Source organism: Acanthopagrus latus, chromosome 10, assembly GCF_904848185.1.
Source record: "Acanthopagrus latus isolate v.2019 chromosome 10, fAcaLat1.1, whole genome shotgun sequence".
Taxonomy (NCBI): domain Eukaryota; kingdom Metazoa; phylum Chordata; class Actinopteri; order Spariformes; family Sparidae; genus Acanthopagrus; species Acanthopagrus latus.
This window is the reverse complement of record NC_051048.1, coordinates 20,242,244-20,258,654: the sequence shown is the minus strand read 5'-3', so window position 1 is coordinate 20,258,654 and position 16,411 is coordinate 20,242,244. Positions and strand designations below refer to the sequence as shown.

At 42.1% G+C, this 16,411-nt stretch overlaps 1 protein-coding gene across 5 annotated transcripts in view; it reads left to right on the top strand.

The window, feature by feature from the left end:
- The window catches only part of kcnip4 (Kv channel interacting protein 4), a 128,855-nt gene that overhangs the window by 34,402 nt on the left and 78,042 nt on the right, over positions 1-16,411 (top strand). Inside the window, exon 1 of one of the 5 annotated variants that reach the window (XM_037112046.1) lies at positions 9,332-9,431. The exons of the other annotated variants lie outside the window; for them this stretch is intronic. Coding sequence (XP_036967941.1) covers positions 9,347-9,431 — 85 coding nt within the window. The 5' untranslated portion in view covers positions 9,332-9,346. Of the gene's footprint in view, positions 1-9,331; positions 9,432-16,411 lie in introns of those variants that run through there. 5 annotated transcript variants of the gene reach the window in all.

The following is a 16,411-nucleotide window of genomic DNA, read 5'->3' as shown; positions in this document are numbered from 1 at the left end:
TCCCTCGGTTACCGTTTTAGTCATGATCCTATGGTGGCAGTTTAACATAGACTGTTGGTGTTAGTGAGCGTGAAGGACGTTGTTCACAGGAAGGATAATAAGGTGTCGGACCTCCGTAAGGATTTTGAGAAACGCTTCAAGCTGAATTCAAAGCGCCTATTATAACTGTGTCTGTGTCTGAAAGCATATCAAAAGAAACGGGTGAACAGGATCACAGGTGAATGTGGCTGCAATGTCACAGCACAAATTGAGAGCCTTGGGGATCAAAGAATTCAACAAAAGAAGCATTCATGGTTGATTCCGACATGTAACCTTTTTCAGAGTGGTGTTAGATCTCGGCTACGCTCAAAGGATACAAAAATCTGATCTCAACAGTACATCAGAACTGAGCATTAAGGCTCGCAGTGTGAACGCAGCTTTTGTCAGCATGTATTAACACAGCACCTAATGCCCCTTTTGAAAAAGAGCTGGAAGAAATACACCATTTATCTTTGTAGCAAGCTCACCCTGATGGGGCTAAAGTTTCTCACAGAATAAGAGTTTATCCACGACAGGCCCCTTCTCTCCTGTGTGTGAATGGACATACAAAGTGAGTCAACCATATCGGCGTCTAGTTCAAGAGCCTTCATCTCTCCGAATAGCCGCGGCAAGATAGCAGAGTGGAGATAAAAACGTCGCCTGTGCATCCGAGGAGTAATGACGGAGATACACCGTACTGTCTTCTCACCAGCAGGAAAGTGAGATTGCATTTCAGGCTTCACTGTGCTGGTCCAAGTATCCCATCAGCAGATTTATAATGAAGGGGATTATATCAGTTTGCCGTAATGACCTTTTCAAAACAAGCTCCTCCTAATTCTAAAGAATGGTAATGAATGCCAATGAGGACGCCTGGCTGCAGCGGCCATCCTGATAAGCATTTATACAGAGAACAAATTCAAGTCCGCCATATGTTCGGTGAGACGATCCATTATTCTGTTGTGTGCGCACACATTGTATCTGAGTGGTCTGTAAAGTGCATACAAAGCAGGAAAATAGATGTTAATGCGAGGAGGCATCCCATATGGTTTTCAGCAGTGCCCTCAGGGAGGACTTGTGCTAACATTAGTACACTGATGTCGTAAGCAATTCATTACTGTCTTCAGATATCGACCTGGCTCTTATCTGCAGTGACACCCAGAATTGTCGCAGCTACCTCACGTTTTCCGAAAACTGCTGAATTGTTTCACGTCAGCCGGCAGCTTTTCCCTCAGACAGAGCTGATGGCCCCCTTCTATCACTCTGAGTACAACACGGCTCATTGGGTTATCAGAGTTTGAAGGTGACACGTGTGTAGTAGTACAGAAATCTTCTTCAAATCATTTCCACAATATGTTGTCAACTCTAAGATATTTGAACATAATTGATTTTTTTTTCCTCCCAGTGCTCCAACTCCATTAATCCTTAAGTGATTTTTCTGTCTTTTCAATGAACTGTCAATATATTTGCCAACACACGCTTATCAACAATCCACATGAGAGCAGCAGCTGTCTCATTTATATGCAGGTGTTCTCTGCACTGATGACCACCGATCCTTCACAGTTTCTGCTCATGTATTTATTTATTTATTTATCGATGTACATACTGTATCTGTGCTGGAGTGTAAGCCATAATTAATGGCACAGAAAATTAAGCTGTATTTTCAACAAAATTGATGAATATTCACCAGTCAAAGCTTCGTAAGTGTGAGGTTTTGTTGCGTTACTTTGTCAGATATAATGTTAAACTTGATACTACTAAACTCAATACACGTGTCAAGTTGTAAACCCCAGATATTTAGATCAATGATTCATCGGTTTGAGTAATTTCTTATTTGAGCTCCTTAAATGTGATTTTCCAGCAACTGAAAAATGAATTAAGAAGATAATTGACTATAAAAAAAGGTTAGTTGCAGCCTTAATGTGGATATATCACATTTGACGTTATGAAACCATAAAGGTAATTTATTACTATCTGGACATTTTATTTGGAGAAAACAGGACTGATTAAAAGAGAGAATACTCAGCAGATTGATTAGTAATGAAATCAATAACAGGTAATTATACTATTTTGTTGTATTTCTGCATCTGAAGAGGCTTTGAATGCAAATTCCTCAAAAACACAAGAGCTGCTGTCTTTGTGTTGTGCTAGTCTTGGTCAGAAAGAAGAAACAATTATCTATCAGCGCCCATTGATTGGTTCTTGGTATTATTTGAAGCCCAGGCAGGTTCAATAAAGGGGGTTGCTACTTTGCTTCAGTGTGAGTTGAACATTCACCTTACTTCCCATAATGCTAACTGGATCTTCAGGTGAAGATAGAGCAGTAATCTTGTGTTTCATGGGGTCATTTATCATCACCAGGTCCAAAGATCCCCTCAGACATCGTCGTCGTTGTTTGTGTGCCTAAAATGCTCTCGACAAATCGGCTAACCTTTTGTCTAATGGTGGCTTAACAAAATCGATCAATGTTTTTCCCCAAAGAGAGCACGTGTGTGTTTTTCCTGTCCATAAAGGTTACTATAGCAGCCGTTTGACTCGATAGCACTACGGTGTCCTGCATCTCCAGAGGCAGAGCTCCTCTCTTTGTCCCCTCGGCACAGTCCAGACCCAGTGATGTTGGGGCCATTTTGGACCACTGATTTAAAAAAACCCCTTTTGACAGGGAGGAATTTTATAGTTCAGCTTTTTTTTGTTTTCTTTCAGACTTTGGCAGCTGCACTATGCCTTTGAGCAAAACTATAAACTTGATGTGAAGGAAAAGAAGCTGCACTGCGCCCATGCCCCTGACTTTATTAGATTCATCCTGACAGAGAGGCATAAATGAGAGCCCGGGCATAAATGAGATCCCCCACAGCTCACTCATCTTTTCCTTTTACAAGAGGATGTTTCAAAATGCTGTACTTGCTGTTGAAAAAGCACTGCGGTCATTTCAGGCCAGGTGCTCCTCGCAGCTTTGGATCCAGGTTTTTACTGCCTCTGCTCCAGTGATATGGATTCAGAGATCGTGGCAGCAGCACAGTTTGCACATTTTTCCCAGCTTTTTATTTATTTATTTATCATTTTGTTTTTCGTCTGTGTGCCTCTCTGCTCTAAAAATGTCCTATTTTACTGTCATTGTGCATGTTTGGCAATGATGCATCACATTACCACCTCATCTTTTGAGGCTCATGAAATTGTGCATTCAGTAAGCAATACTGGGCCGAGAGCCCAGATGTAAGTGTCCTATCTGAAATTGAATGCATCAACCTTATTCTACAGTATATCTACACTTTTCTGTTATTTCTCCCTTTTACTCTTGAAATCAGTGGCTGTAGAAATATTTATGTGGATCGTCTCTGAGGATTTATGTGCATATGAGATTGTAAACAGAGCAGATAGTGCAGTTACAGTCTCCTCCCAGGTTTTCTATGTGCTCAGCAGAAAGTCCTGTATCGTGATGAGGACTGCTCATTTGCACAATAGCTAAAAGTTTGTGTTGCTTTTACTGCTGAATACACATTTAACTACAGATTAGACCCATGTGACAAAGGTGGAAGTGTACCATTATAGATATTTAGATTGGTCATGAAACAATGGCTTTTAGCTATTCAACTATTTAATCAGCTCCTCATTGACATCATTTATCAAGAGAAATTAAAGAACATTGTGAGCAGATGTGAAATACAAGACTTTTAGCTTACACTAATTATCACGTTACAGCACCAAATCAAACTCGAGGCTTGTCTCCTCGATAAAGTTGGAGATAAATCCAAAGCATCTGGACACACATACTCAAACTGTGGAATAAGGCAGTAATGTTCAAAGGTGAATCAATGTTCTGTTGCTGCACAGTCTGTTTCATCACGTAACATGTTTTCAGAAGCACATTTTGGTGTACTGTTTAGCTGTAATACGAGAGAGTTGACAACAGGTGTGCATCGCCCGACCACCTACCAGAACAAAGAAAAGACTTGTTAGGTGCTATATTAATTTTCACATGTCGTATATTTAACCTGCAGGTTATCAAGGAAAAATGCCAAACACTTTCTGATGTGAGGATTTGCTGCTTTTCTCTGTTTTATATGCATACTGAATCGGTTATGGACTGTCGGTAACACAAAGTGAGACACCTGAAGATCTAGTGATTGTGATGAGCTTGACCGTAGTTGGTTTGTTTCTTCATTTGCAACTTTTGATGCTGCCTTTTTTGACCAGGAGTCTCTAGTAAAAGAGATTCTGAAGCTCAAGAAATGAGAATATACCTGGTAAAATCCTAAAATCAGATTATCAGTGAACAGAGAGAAAACTGACACTTTGAGGAATGGATGTGAAGACAGCCATCGAGTTAGCATTTAACTTGCACATACATCATTCAACAGAGTGAAGCTCAAACATTCAGCTGTAGGAACAAGAGGAAAAACACCTTTTTGACTGGAAGGGACCTTTTAAAGGTAAAACAAAAAGCGTGTGGGTGACATCAGCTCTCTGGTGTGCATCCTTGACTTCTGTTCCCCTTGAGGCCCCCTCACTGTGCTGATGGCGTGTTGGCATTTACCTTGTTTACCAGAACTCTGCTAAGCTGGCTGTTGCTGCTGAATACTGCAGGTACTGCTCATTTTTGTGCATGCTGGTGTTGAGCGATATGTTCATGTACTGGAGGACATTACTTGTCTTATAAGGATACTGTGCCTGCGGCGCCTGAAAGGAGGACTTTTGTAGCTTTGCTGTTAATGAGTTTTCTTGTGTCTGTTGACAATATTATTTTCATATCCGCTACTCCCACGATGCAAATAGCAGAAGTGTTATTTGATAAAAAAAAACTAGAAAGTAGAATTAGTCTCTCTTAAGTAAAAAACTTAGTAATTTATGACACACCAACAACCTATGCAGTTAAATTGTAAGCTGTAGATAGCCAGTTGACAGCAGACAGTGTCCTGCTCCACTCTAACAACTTTCCAAACCTCTTTCTGGATATTGTCTCGCAGGCAAAGGTGAGTAGGAGTACTTATCCAGCACAGTGAAGCACACTCTGCTGCAGATGGGTGCTTTATAGATTGTGGCTCAACTCTTGATGTTCAATTTTAGTGGCCACATTCTCCAAAGCGCCTCGTAGCTGCCCTGCTCTGATGGAGACGTATCTTTCGGTTTTGAAGCTTCAAAGCAAAAGATGGTTTTCCAGATGGTTTTGCAGTAGAGCTCTCCTTTTTCCATCTTCGGAAATGACATTTTACTGCTGTTTAGTATGCATGCATCTTGCGAAAGGTAGTCCATGGTAGTAAATTGTGAACCCATTTGATGACGAGCAGCTCTCGGCAGTTTTACAACCGATCAAGATGCATTTTACACAGTAGGGGGAGAAAAAGCTCTCAGAGGCGGTGGAGGGTCTCACCCCCAGCACCTGCAGTTAGTTTTTTACACCTGCAGCTTTGATTTGAAGGGAGAATCATGGATCATTGGCTTCTGATTTTCTTTTCTGTTTGTAAAATGGTGAACGAGCAAACGCACCTTCCCACTCTGTATGTATTCCTTTCAACTGAGCCCAGCTGTCAGAAGTTGTAAGGCCAAATCGACATTGTTAATATTAAATGGCGCACTGCTGCTTCGATTTTAGCCTCTCTTTGTGGCAACAGAGGTGAAATCAGTTCCCACTTCATCAAGAAAACTCCTCTGGTGGGCTCAAGGGTACTTGAGCAGAGTTTCAAGTGAAATCTTTCAGCACCAAGGCTATAGTTAGTTGGATGCTTAGCTATATATGTATGTGTGTATCTGTGAAGAATAAACATGATTATTTTCAGTTGTAGAGGACAAGACCAGTATTACAGTTGTTTTCATAAATTCTGGACTTGGCGTTTGTGCCACAGTCCTCCTGACAGTATCCTTGTGCACCATATTTAACTTGCACATGTTTTTAGTTGTTGAACTTTCACGCACATCCCTCAAGATGTCACCATGTTTAAGTATTGACCCCAGCTTCCAGATCACTTTTTGCCATGACCTTGCTCATTAAGATAAACATGACTCTTGTTAAGAGATTTTCCTGACTGTATATGGACTTGGAATGTGGTGATTTACTCAAAGCATCACAGCTCAAACTCAACACTGGGGTGAGGAGGCCATGAAAGTGATGTGTGAGTTGCTTATAGGAGAAAAAAATCTGAGTTTTGATGAAATATGTGTTTGTCAGCAGTGTACCTGAGTGATGATGCTGTGGTCAGTTTTTTGTTTGCCGACCACTCATGTGAGCAGCAGGTCATCTGTTCACCTCAGAAATAATGTGGTGGAAAACCTCCTTGAGCTCATTTTGTCATGGACACTTACTGTAGATGTGTGTGTGTGTGTGTGTGTTGTGTGTTGTTTGACCGGAAAATACTCTAGCGTAGCTGCTCCCAGGCGACTTTAAGGGGCTGGTTTGTTTATTGGAAACAGAGATAGGAATGGAAACCAGGGGCTAGATGACAGGTGGATGGAGTTGCACATGTGTTGTAATCAAATGCCCCTGGGGTCACTGGGTGGGTGGGGCCTGCAGAGGAGGGACCAAATGAGGATATAAACACAGACCGGGAATTACATGTGTATCCAAGTTGTTTGTTGGTCTGTAAAGCCGTGTTTTTAACATACACCAATCAGCACAACATTAAAAATACCAACAGCTGAAGTGAATAACATCAGTCATTTTGTTACAATGCAGTATCCTGCCGGCAAAATTTGAGTCCTGGTATTTATGTGTATGCTCTTTGGCGCCCCCATGGCAGTAGCATTCCCCAATGGCAGTAGCCCACCTCACAGCTCACAAGAGTCAAAAGGACCAGCTGCCTGGTTCTAGACCCCACAGTAGGCCTGTGTCAATGTGCTGATGAGTCAAAGCAAAGTCAGATCTACAGTTGGGCCTCCATGGATCCTGGTTCCTGCATTCCCACAGATGCTCGATGGGACCAGCATCTGGGGACTTTGGAGGCCAGTTCGAGCAGCCTTGAGCTTTTTATTCAGATTCCTTGTGCAATTCCTGAGCAGTCTTTGTGTCCCGGCATCCACAGGAGTGGCAGGACTCAATGTTTCCCAGCAGAACCCTGTGACGTAATGATCAGTTTCACTTCACCTCTTTGTCCCATTATTGTTGTGGCTGATTGGGCGTTAGAAGCTCGAAAAGATAACCTTCTCAGAGAAAGCAATTAGACCCTCTGTTTAACAGCAGTTAACCAGTAATCACCTTGAAACCAGAACCAGCAGCGTGTATGGGGCTTTAACAGAAGTGGTGCTGTTGTTCATGCTCATGCTCTTTTTTGAAAAGCTTCCCAAAAATCAAAAATAAAAGTGGTAACATGAACTGTATGTGTGGGAAAACACAGAAGAATCTGACTGAACTGTGTCTTACGTAACATGAGCAGCCCTGTCCTGATTTTAGGTAGCTGTTACTACAACCAAAGCCAAAAAGCTAATCTTCAAATAAATGTACATTTTTGAAATATAAGTGTTAGTTCTCATCCTCAAAGACTTTTCTCTTTTGAGAACTGCTACATGAAACAGTTTTCATTTTAGACAGAAACAGTTGCAGGCTAAAACTGAGAGCTCTCATCAGGGTCCCTTTGTCTGAAATAAACATTTATTATTTTAATAAATAGCGAGGAATTTCAGTGGTAAATCTACTACAGTTATAATTGTAAACAGCATGTGTGTTGGCAGGGCGAAGATTAGCCCAACGGTCAATTAAATGGCAACTCTTCTTCAGGGACTTCAAAACAATTTTAAAAGTAATTTTCTTTTTAAATTAGTCTGTCACATCCCCTGCCAAAGACTATGAAAGCAAGTCATGTCACAAAGGCACTGCTGCGCCCCACAGGTACCTTGTAAATTATTCACCTAATTGAGACACTGTACTAGTTCTCTGTGCTGAGCTGACCCAGTAAGAAGTTTCACACAACACTACAAGTCCCTGAATCCTTATATTTCTGCGAGCACACTTTTTTACTGCTTTCCATGTCCAGAACTCCAAGGTCAGAGTCTGCAAAGCCTCTACACTGAGCAGGATTCACCAAAATAGACCTGCCTTTCTGTGAAATGACCTGTGGAATATCAACCCCCCATCTCAGAGCAGATTTCAGACCAGTCTCATTTCACCTCCACCTATCTCAGCCTGATGGACGTGTAATAATGAGGAAATGTGCCCAACAGTGTTTTCTAAAACAAATTCACTGCAGTAACGCGACTGGAGACAGTTAAAGGTTCGAGTTAATGACAGGCTTCTCAGTTGGGAGAGCTTGTCATTGATAGATGAGTCCAATCGAGGTACAGTACTAGCTAATTAGCGGAGAAGATGATGCACTTGGCTCGTCTTAATGTCATCACATACGCCGGCTGCAGCCTGTCACTCATTATTAATGCTGACCTTGACATTTTGTTATTGGAAATACTGCTCCTTTTTTTCTGTCTCTAGACTTTTTACTTTTACAGTGTGTTTGTCACTCTGTCAGCCACTTCCCTTCTTAAGAGCCAGTGGTGTACCATTAACATCGTCCATTACTGTCAGTCATTGTTTTAACGTTCAATTACACATGATGCGCCAGGCTCATAATGTACTGTCACTGCTGATTCATTGGTGGACACTTTCCCCTTAATTCTCCTTTATTTCTCTCCTCCTCCTCTGCCTCCTCCTCCTCCTTCTCTGACTCTTTATGTGCTTTCTGTCTCTCCTCTTCTTCTCCTCCTCCTTCTCCTCCTCCTCCTTCGCTCGGGCCAATCAGGCCACACCTCCATGGCAACCGTCAGTGAGCGTAAAACATCCACAGATGGTGCTGAGTAGAGCAGAGCAGCAGGCGCACTACGAGATCAAGTGTGGGAGCGTGTGTTTGTTTGTGTGTCTGGGAGAGACTCATTGGATAACCGCCGTATTGTGAAGCCAACAGAGTAGTGTCTAGTAACACAGAAGAAGAGTAGGCGCGTGTTGACTCGGGTGGGGGGAGTTGCAGGAAAAGTCAGAAGAGAAAGGAGTGAGTGTTGGAGGAGGGAAAAAAGAGATTGAAACAAGCCCCCCTACCACTCCCCAGAGAGCAGGAGGTAAACCGCCGGTAAGCAAATATTAATGACCTGACAGAAAAAAAAGAGCACTGTGTTAATCAGACAGACAGATTTACCTCGGAGCAGCGCACCAGACGAGCCCCCCTCCAGCGCTCCCCACTCACTCATGATCATCACTGCCGCCACACACACACACAGGGGCCACGCTGACACAACCGGCGGAGCGCAGGAGAGAAGAGGACACTCTCGTCGTGGGACTTCGTCAGAGTAAAAGTCCTCCTTGGATATTTTGTGCTGACCTTTCCAAGCCCCCGCCCCCCCCACCCTGTCAGGAGCAAAGATGAGCTGCAGGAAGAGGTGCAAACGGGAGATCTTCAAGTTCGCACAGTACCTGTTCAGACTCGTCACAGGGACGCTCAACACCGGTAAGGCGCCTGGTGGACTTTGAGTGGCGGATTTCTCCCTACCTGTGGCGATACTCTTAAATCTGCAGAGATTTTGGCTTTAACCTCGTAGCAGATTGGTCCAACTCCTCCGCTCGCTTCATGTGTTGATCAAAGTAGCTCATTAGAAAGTTAACATTTAACACGCGGGGCTCTGTTAGGACTCTCGCATACCATCAGTGCCTCAGAGGGTTTAGGTTGTGTTTACATTTGTGCCTGCAAACCCTGCTAGAGCATTGTGAAGGTTTCCAGAGTGGGCTTGAATTTATTACCCACTCTACATCATAATTTGTGTGAGTGTGTGTGTATATGTAAGTGTCAAAGGACACAAGGGCTGACTACGACGAAAGGCAAAGGTGAAACTATTAAAATGAAATAAAAAATGCGGTCCGACAGTTTCTTATGCAGTCTTTGGCTATTAAAAACATAATTTCACTTATTGAAGAACCTGAGAAACTCTGCTTTCAGCTCAACCTTGCAGTCACTTGAATCTTTTTGACCACCACAGCTTGCAGATTTTACTTGTTTACATCAGTTGATTTGAGTTTTATCACCTCCCAAGCTTCACTTTCTACAGTCAAAAACACAACAGGTAAAAAAATAAAAAATATGTGCAGAATCCAAATCCTCTTGAAATCATCCCCAGAAGCAGAAGTTGTTGGACGCTGTGTACACACACAGTATTATTCATCACTATTTCTGCACCTGTATCATGCAGTAAAACCTAATAGATTTTGGTTTCCCCTTTGTTCCAGGCGCAGACACACCAAGAGCTTTTCTAATAAGACAGATAGTGGATCAATGGCATTAACAAGATTAAATCTTGGATTATAGTGGATTACCAGTGGATTACTCCATGAAGAGTTCAAAACAAGATAAAGGTTATCAGTGGAAGCATGCAGGGATCATTGGCACATATTGCTGCTATGCATCAAAGTGGTGTCAAGGATTATTTACATATGCTATTCAGACAGCGCTGTGATTGCGTATCCTTGGACCCCTTAGAGTGCATTGTGGGCTTTTTCTCACACAGATGACGTGACTACACTTGTAACGTACATTGTCACCATTGCCTTTAATCGCTCCTGCTTCGTTCGTGAATTAACTGAGCTTCACTGTCGAGTAAGTTGTTGATTATCACGCCGCCTGAGTGTGATGGTGCGATGCTCTAGAGAGGTGCTACAAGAACATGCAAATGAACTCAATATTTTTCCACACAGTGGTTCCTTACAAATTGTTTTATAGAATGAAAAAAGGGGGACTTCTTATTCATATACAGTAGAGGTTATTTCCATACAGCCGTGGCCTACTTTTCACAGTCTCCTTGACCTTAGAGACACAGAGAAACAGTAGAGAGGAAGGGAGGCAGCTATAGAGGAGTCCCTCTACGTGAAGCTGCCCTATAAAATGTGTGGATGGTTTCAGTTTACCAATCATACTGATAAATATAGATATGTGGGAAACACCAAGCTGGGAGGAATCCATCTACTGTATCTACCCAAAGGAGGTTGTTTAGGTCAGATTGCAATTCCCACTTGGTCCTAACAAGATTAATTTGCAATTTCCTTCAGTGTCCTTTAAGCGTTGGTAGATAATGGGGCTTTTCTTTCTACTGCACCAATGGCTACAGTGTTTGTATAGGTGCAAAACTGTAGTCTTTAATGTCAGTGTCAGTACGTATTAATTATTGATCATCTTAAATACAAAGCTGGACATATTTCCCCTTGGACAAAACCCAATTACTGTAGGTGTGCTGAGTTAGAGAAACATCCATTATATTGTCTGCAGTGTATTAGTTTGGTGGCTATTTTCTGACCCTGAGGACACGAAAACCCTTGAATCTGCATAGCAATGAAACACGGATACATGTCAGTCTCTATTCTGGTGAGTTGGATATAGTCAACCCAAAGATAAATGCTGAATAAGTTGAAATTTATTTATGCATATGTATTGATTGAATTGCATTTTCAAGAGTCTTAGTTTGAATATGTAGCCCGATTTCTGTCTTTGGACAAGAGCCCGACCGATAAGTATCGGCTGTAATTTTGGCTGCGTTACAGATATCAGCTAACCCATATATCAGTCGGGCTCTAGTTTGAACACTGTAAGATGATGCTCAAAAGCCACATTGGCTAGACAATGACACAGATCAAGCAAAATATGATGCTGGTGTGTAAAAACATCCGTTTGGGACTCGTTGTACCATCACAATCTCTTTGTCCCTAAAATAGAGAAAGACATTACAAGTCAGAAACCCATTATTAGCCATTCACTGGATGATTTCCACTTGAGTGGATCCATTTCTCTATAAACACACCATATTAACTTATCTTACACAGCCTGTGCAGCAGATGAATATAAATGGTGTTTGACCAGAACGAAGCTGGCTCGACCGCATTTGGGTGACCAGGGGAGGAGAATGATAGATGGAGTCAGTTAGCTGACCGAGGGGTTTTAATTGAGATGTTCATTGTCCTAGAACAGCCTCACAGTCACTGCTTCATTGATCACGTAGTCGCCAAGGCCCGGCACAAGCACATTGAGGGTTGAGGGTTACGTGCATGATGTAACCATACGAGCCTGGGCAGATTGTGCTGTTCATATTATATCGATAGTGTCCTGGATGGTTTTTGTCCACGCAGCCTTGTTCACTATATCTATTAACAAGATGTATGTGTTATAGGTCCAATTTTGACACCATTGTCCTTGGCGATATTTCTCGCACTGATATAGTGTTGTAATCTGAAGATAATTAATTTGATTTCCTCAGCGAGCACAGGAAATCCGATTTACTGATCAAAACAGACTCTGCACATGAGAATGGGAGGATGGAATAAAAAAAAAAAAAACTCAGGATAAGTTGATTGTAGCTCATTTCCATCATTGGGGTAATTGGGATGATTGTGAATATCCTCATGGGTGACTTTAAAAAGTTGTTTCACTCACTCATGCACAGTCCCATAATGATTTCCTTATTGATTTTTAATGGCTTCAAAGCCATTGCCAGCATCTTTCCACTCAATCCATAATCTAGAAGTTGCACAACTCTTGTGGAGATCCAGTGGTGATAGTTGGCCACCATTTGTATTCATGCCACCACCGCTGCCCAGTAGGTGTTGAATTTACCAGCTCGGGGAGGGAAAAAAAGAGGAGAAACAAATCACAGATGCACAATCTTCCAGGTTATGAATTCAAACGGCAGTGTCAGCACATATTCAATATATTGGAAAAGCAGAAATGTATTTGTTGCATCCACCAGGGGAAATCATTCTCAATACGGCGGCAACTGTGACAGACGAGTAGGGAGAGCAGCCGGTCCACCAGAGCATCCATCAGGATCATCTCATCTCAAAGCTGGGTGATCTGTACTGCTTACTTGTGAGGGACACATTTTCAATGTCTATTTTTCAGATAGAGAATACAATTAGTGGTGCAGTGTGATGGCTTCAAATGTTGTCTTTTCCACCTCGATTGCACTGTAGTACACAACAAATCGGCCATTTGCTTCAGATCAGAGTCATCATTTTTTGGATCTTCCACCACATCTTCACAGTTTGCTGGTTTCCTGAGTGTTTGGCTGTCGGGCGTCTCTGCTCCTGTGATGCATCATCCTTTTGCTCTCATCAGGGGGCCACGAGTACCGTTCAACATCACAGCATATGGCCTCCCAACCCCCTGCACTCACTTTTTATGACAAGACCAGTACAAGTTTGCTTGGTGTGAGTTTTCTTTGCACGGTCAAAAGCTTTGATGAGCCTGTGAGCACTTTAACCTTCTTGTATTGATCTCAAGTGGTTTGATTCAGCTTGTCAGTGCAGTTTGTTGGAGATTAATATTTTGTCGTTGTGTTCTTTATAATGGAACAGTGCTGGCTGTAATGTCTCAGAGCGTTCAAGTGATTATATGTATTAGGTCTGCAGGGCTGCAGTAAATGCCAAACAGGCATCTCTCTCAAGATCTTTCATTCTTATTGCTAAGTCAACTAAATTGGATTTTTTTTGTTGATGCTTGTCTGCCAGAAGTTTTTGTTCCTGGGATTTTGTAAAGTCAATATTATAAGTTCGACTGACAGCTAACTTTAACAGCTTGTCTTGGCTGGGACTGCATTGGACTGAGGTCAAGCAGAGAGACAATTACATCCTTTGCCAGCTTTTCTTAAGCAATCAATGGTCAGCTTGGAGATGGTGTTGTCCCAGCTTATCCTGGGTCAGCCCATGGTTTACTTTTAAAACAGTCAATTCAGCCGCAATGGCACAGTGCCTCAAATACTTCTTTTCTGTCAGCAGGAGGGGTGACTTGAGTTCCTTTGAGACGATGTAGTCTGAAAACTTGGAACAGTATCTGTCCGACAAATTACTTCATGATAAACCTTTTCATCTACGGCTGAGAATAATTTGCAGAAAATTTATGTTGAATTATTGCAGAGGTTTGCAGGCCTCTGTGGTTCTGCAGTAATTACAAGCGGAAAGGAGAGTCTTATCTGGTGCCGAAGAAACCAAAATCAAAAAAAGGGAAAAGTGTGTTCACCTGGTCTTTGTCATTTAAGATGTGAAGAGACTTGTCCAGTGAGCTAAAGCTGTGAAAAATGAACTTGGTGACTTTTCAGTGAGTACCTGAGAGCACATGTGGGGGCCTGCCCGGTGACGCGAGGGCCCTTCTTTGTTTCCCTCTCTTTGGTTTCCTGATGGCTATTGCCAGGTCATGTTCCACCTATCCCATGAGGACAGCATGTTCAAAGCCCATAATCCCTGACCAAACACTGAATATTTGATACCTACTGGCAGGTTGGCATCATGTCTGAGTGGCAAGAGACGAGCCGCTATTTAATGCTACTTGTTTTTACTCTATCGACTGTGGTTTAGAGTAGACGGTGTAGTTGTAAATGTATAGTGTAGTGTGGGTACGGCTCTTCTGCAGAGAGGGATAAAACATTGCATGTCCAGACATTTATTATGAGCTAATATTAGAGGGTTGTAGCTCCTTTGCTGATAGAGAAAATGGCCAACTTTGCTTTGTGGATTCACTACCTGCTAGTATGCCACCTCTGCTATGATTTGCTAAAGTGAAGTACTATTCAAGAGATATTGAGGTGAACCAAAATGGCCAATGGAGACGAGGGTTTTCTACTAAATTTAACACAGTATAAAAAAAAAAACTCCACTTATTTTTAATGCTTTTCAATAAAGTCAATATGTTTTCACTTGCAGCAGAATATTTCTCCCATGATGTTTGGACAGGCGCAACAATAACAGATGGCTAACCATGTTGCATAATGTTTCCTTTCACACCCAGTGAGCTAACATGGCATCTGTTAGATTCACCTGACAGGCATCTGTGAGTACATCATGCGGGAGTGCTTACTTAACAGTTTGCTATGATGTGTTAGGTGTATTGAAAATAGAAATAGAATCCCAAAATTGTATGTACTGTCTGGTCTGGTCTAATTAATTTCCTGACTGTCTACCAGGTAGGGAACCTTTGAATGTGGCATCAGAGGAACCAAAAACACTGCAAGCAAAAGCAGGCATTAGATGACAGTGGATATCAACTGACTTTCAAATGCAGAAGCAAAACTTGGAACACTCTGAAATTACATCACCAGTGTCCAAAGGGAGGTATTTATTTAACAGCACGGAGTCTTTGTATTCGAAACTTCACATGAGGAAAAAAAGCCATTTCAGGTACATCCTGTGCACCTTTCATTACTGGATTTTCACATTAGTTACACAAACGTGTCAGAGGACACTAATGAGAATCCACACTGTGTTGCTCCTGTCACAACACAGGAAGGAAATACAGTGATATAGAACAGTCGCGTAGCAAGATGTCTTACACAGCCTGACTTGAAGCAACAGATTAGGATGCTGTAGCCATTCAGATGATCAGAGAATCGCTGCCAAGCCTTTTACATAATGGAAAAAGAAGAACAAATATCAGTGTCATGGTATTCCTTGCACCATGACCTTTCACTGTGACCCCTTTCTCAAGGTTCAGTGCCTTTGGCGAGGACAGACAGACTACATTTGACTGTGATATCTGTATCCATATCAGCTTCCTGGCAGGCCCACTTCACTGTCTCTTTGTTTCACAGTGTCTCCGCCTTCTTCTGGTTTCTGGTTTCTGCTGCTGTGTTGCCGTCCAACACCAGAGCAGCACAGATTCTTTGGCTCGTCTGTTCAGTGCACACAGTTCTTGGCTACCTTACGAGCATCATCAGAACTTGTGGTACAGTAGCTGAACCCCTCAGGCTGGTCCTTTCACTTACTGAAAGGAGTGATGGGCTGTCAAGACATTATGAGATGTAAAAGAGGAGAGTGAGAGTTTGCTCACTGTAGTGGAAAATTAATGTCACCTCGTAGTTCGGCGCACACTCTTTGTGAAACCAGAGTGAAAATATTCTTTGACCTTGTTATTGTTGGGATCTCAAATGGAAAGTGGGTGCACATGAATTACTGAGGGGTTAAATAAGCCGTGGATCCCTCCATCATCATCATCATCATCATCATCATCACTTCTGCTCCATAGAATTCATCAAAAAAAACCGCTGAGGTCAGTACTGTCATCTAGCTGTGGATGCTGAGAAATCTGTCACTCATCATCACTGAAATTCAGTACCTTGTTATTAATTACTAGACGTAAATCGAATAATTAGGTAACGACGAGCTTGTCATAAAAATGTCACCCTCATTGCTGAAAAGAGTGATTAAAGCTTTATGTGTCTGGGGACTCTAGTTAGAATTTTTGTGTACTACAACCCTCAAATCTTCACTTCGACAGATTTTATTACTGAGATAGTCGTGTTAAGCTATTAAAAGGGGCATACAAATGATTTAATATTGTATTCCTGAATTTGGGGAGATTAAATAAAGAGTGATGAGAATCAAAGCAGCGAAGGCTAGAGCATCTTAGCTTTTAATTGGCGTAAAAAAAACTCTACTGAGTGCCATTCTAATTTGCTGGGT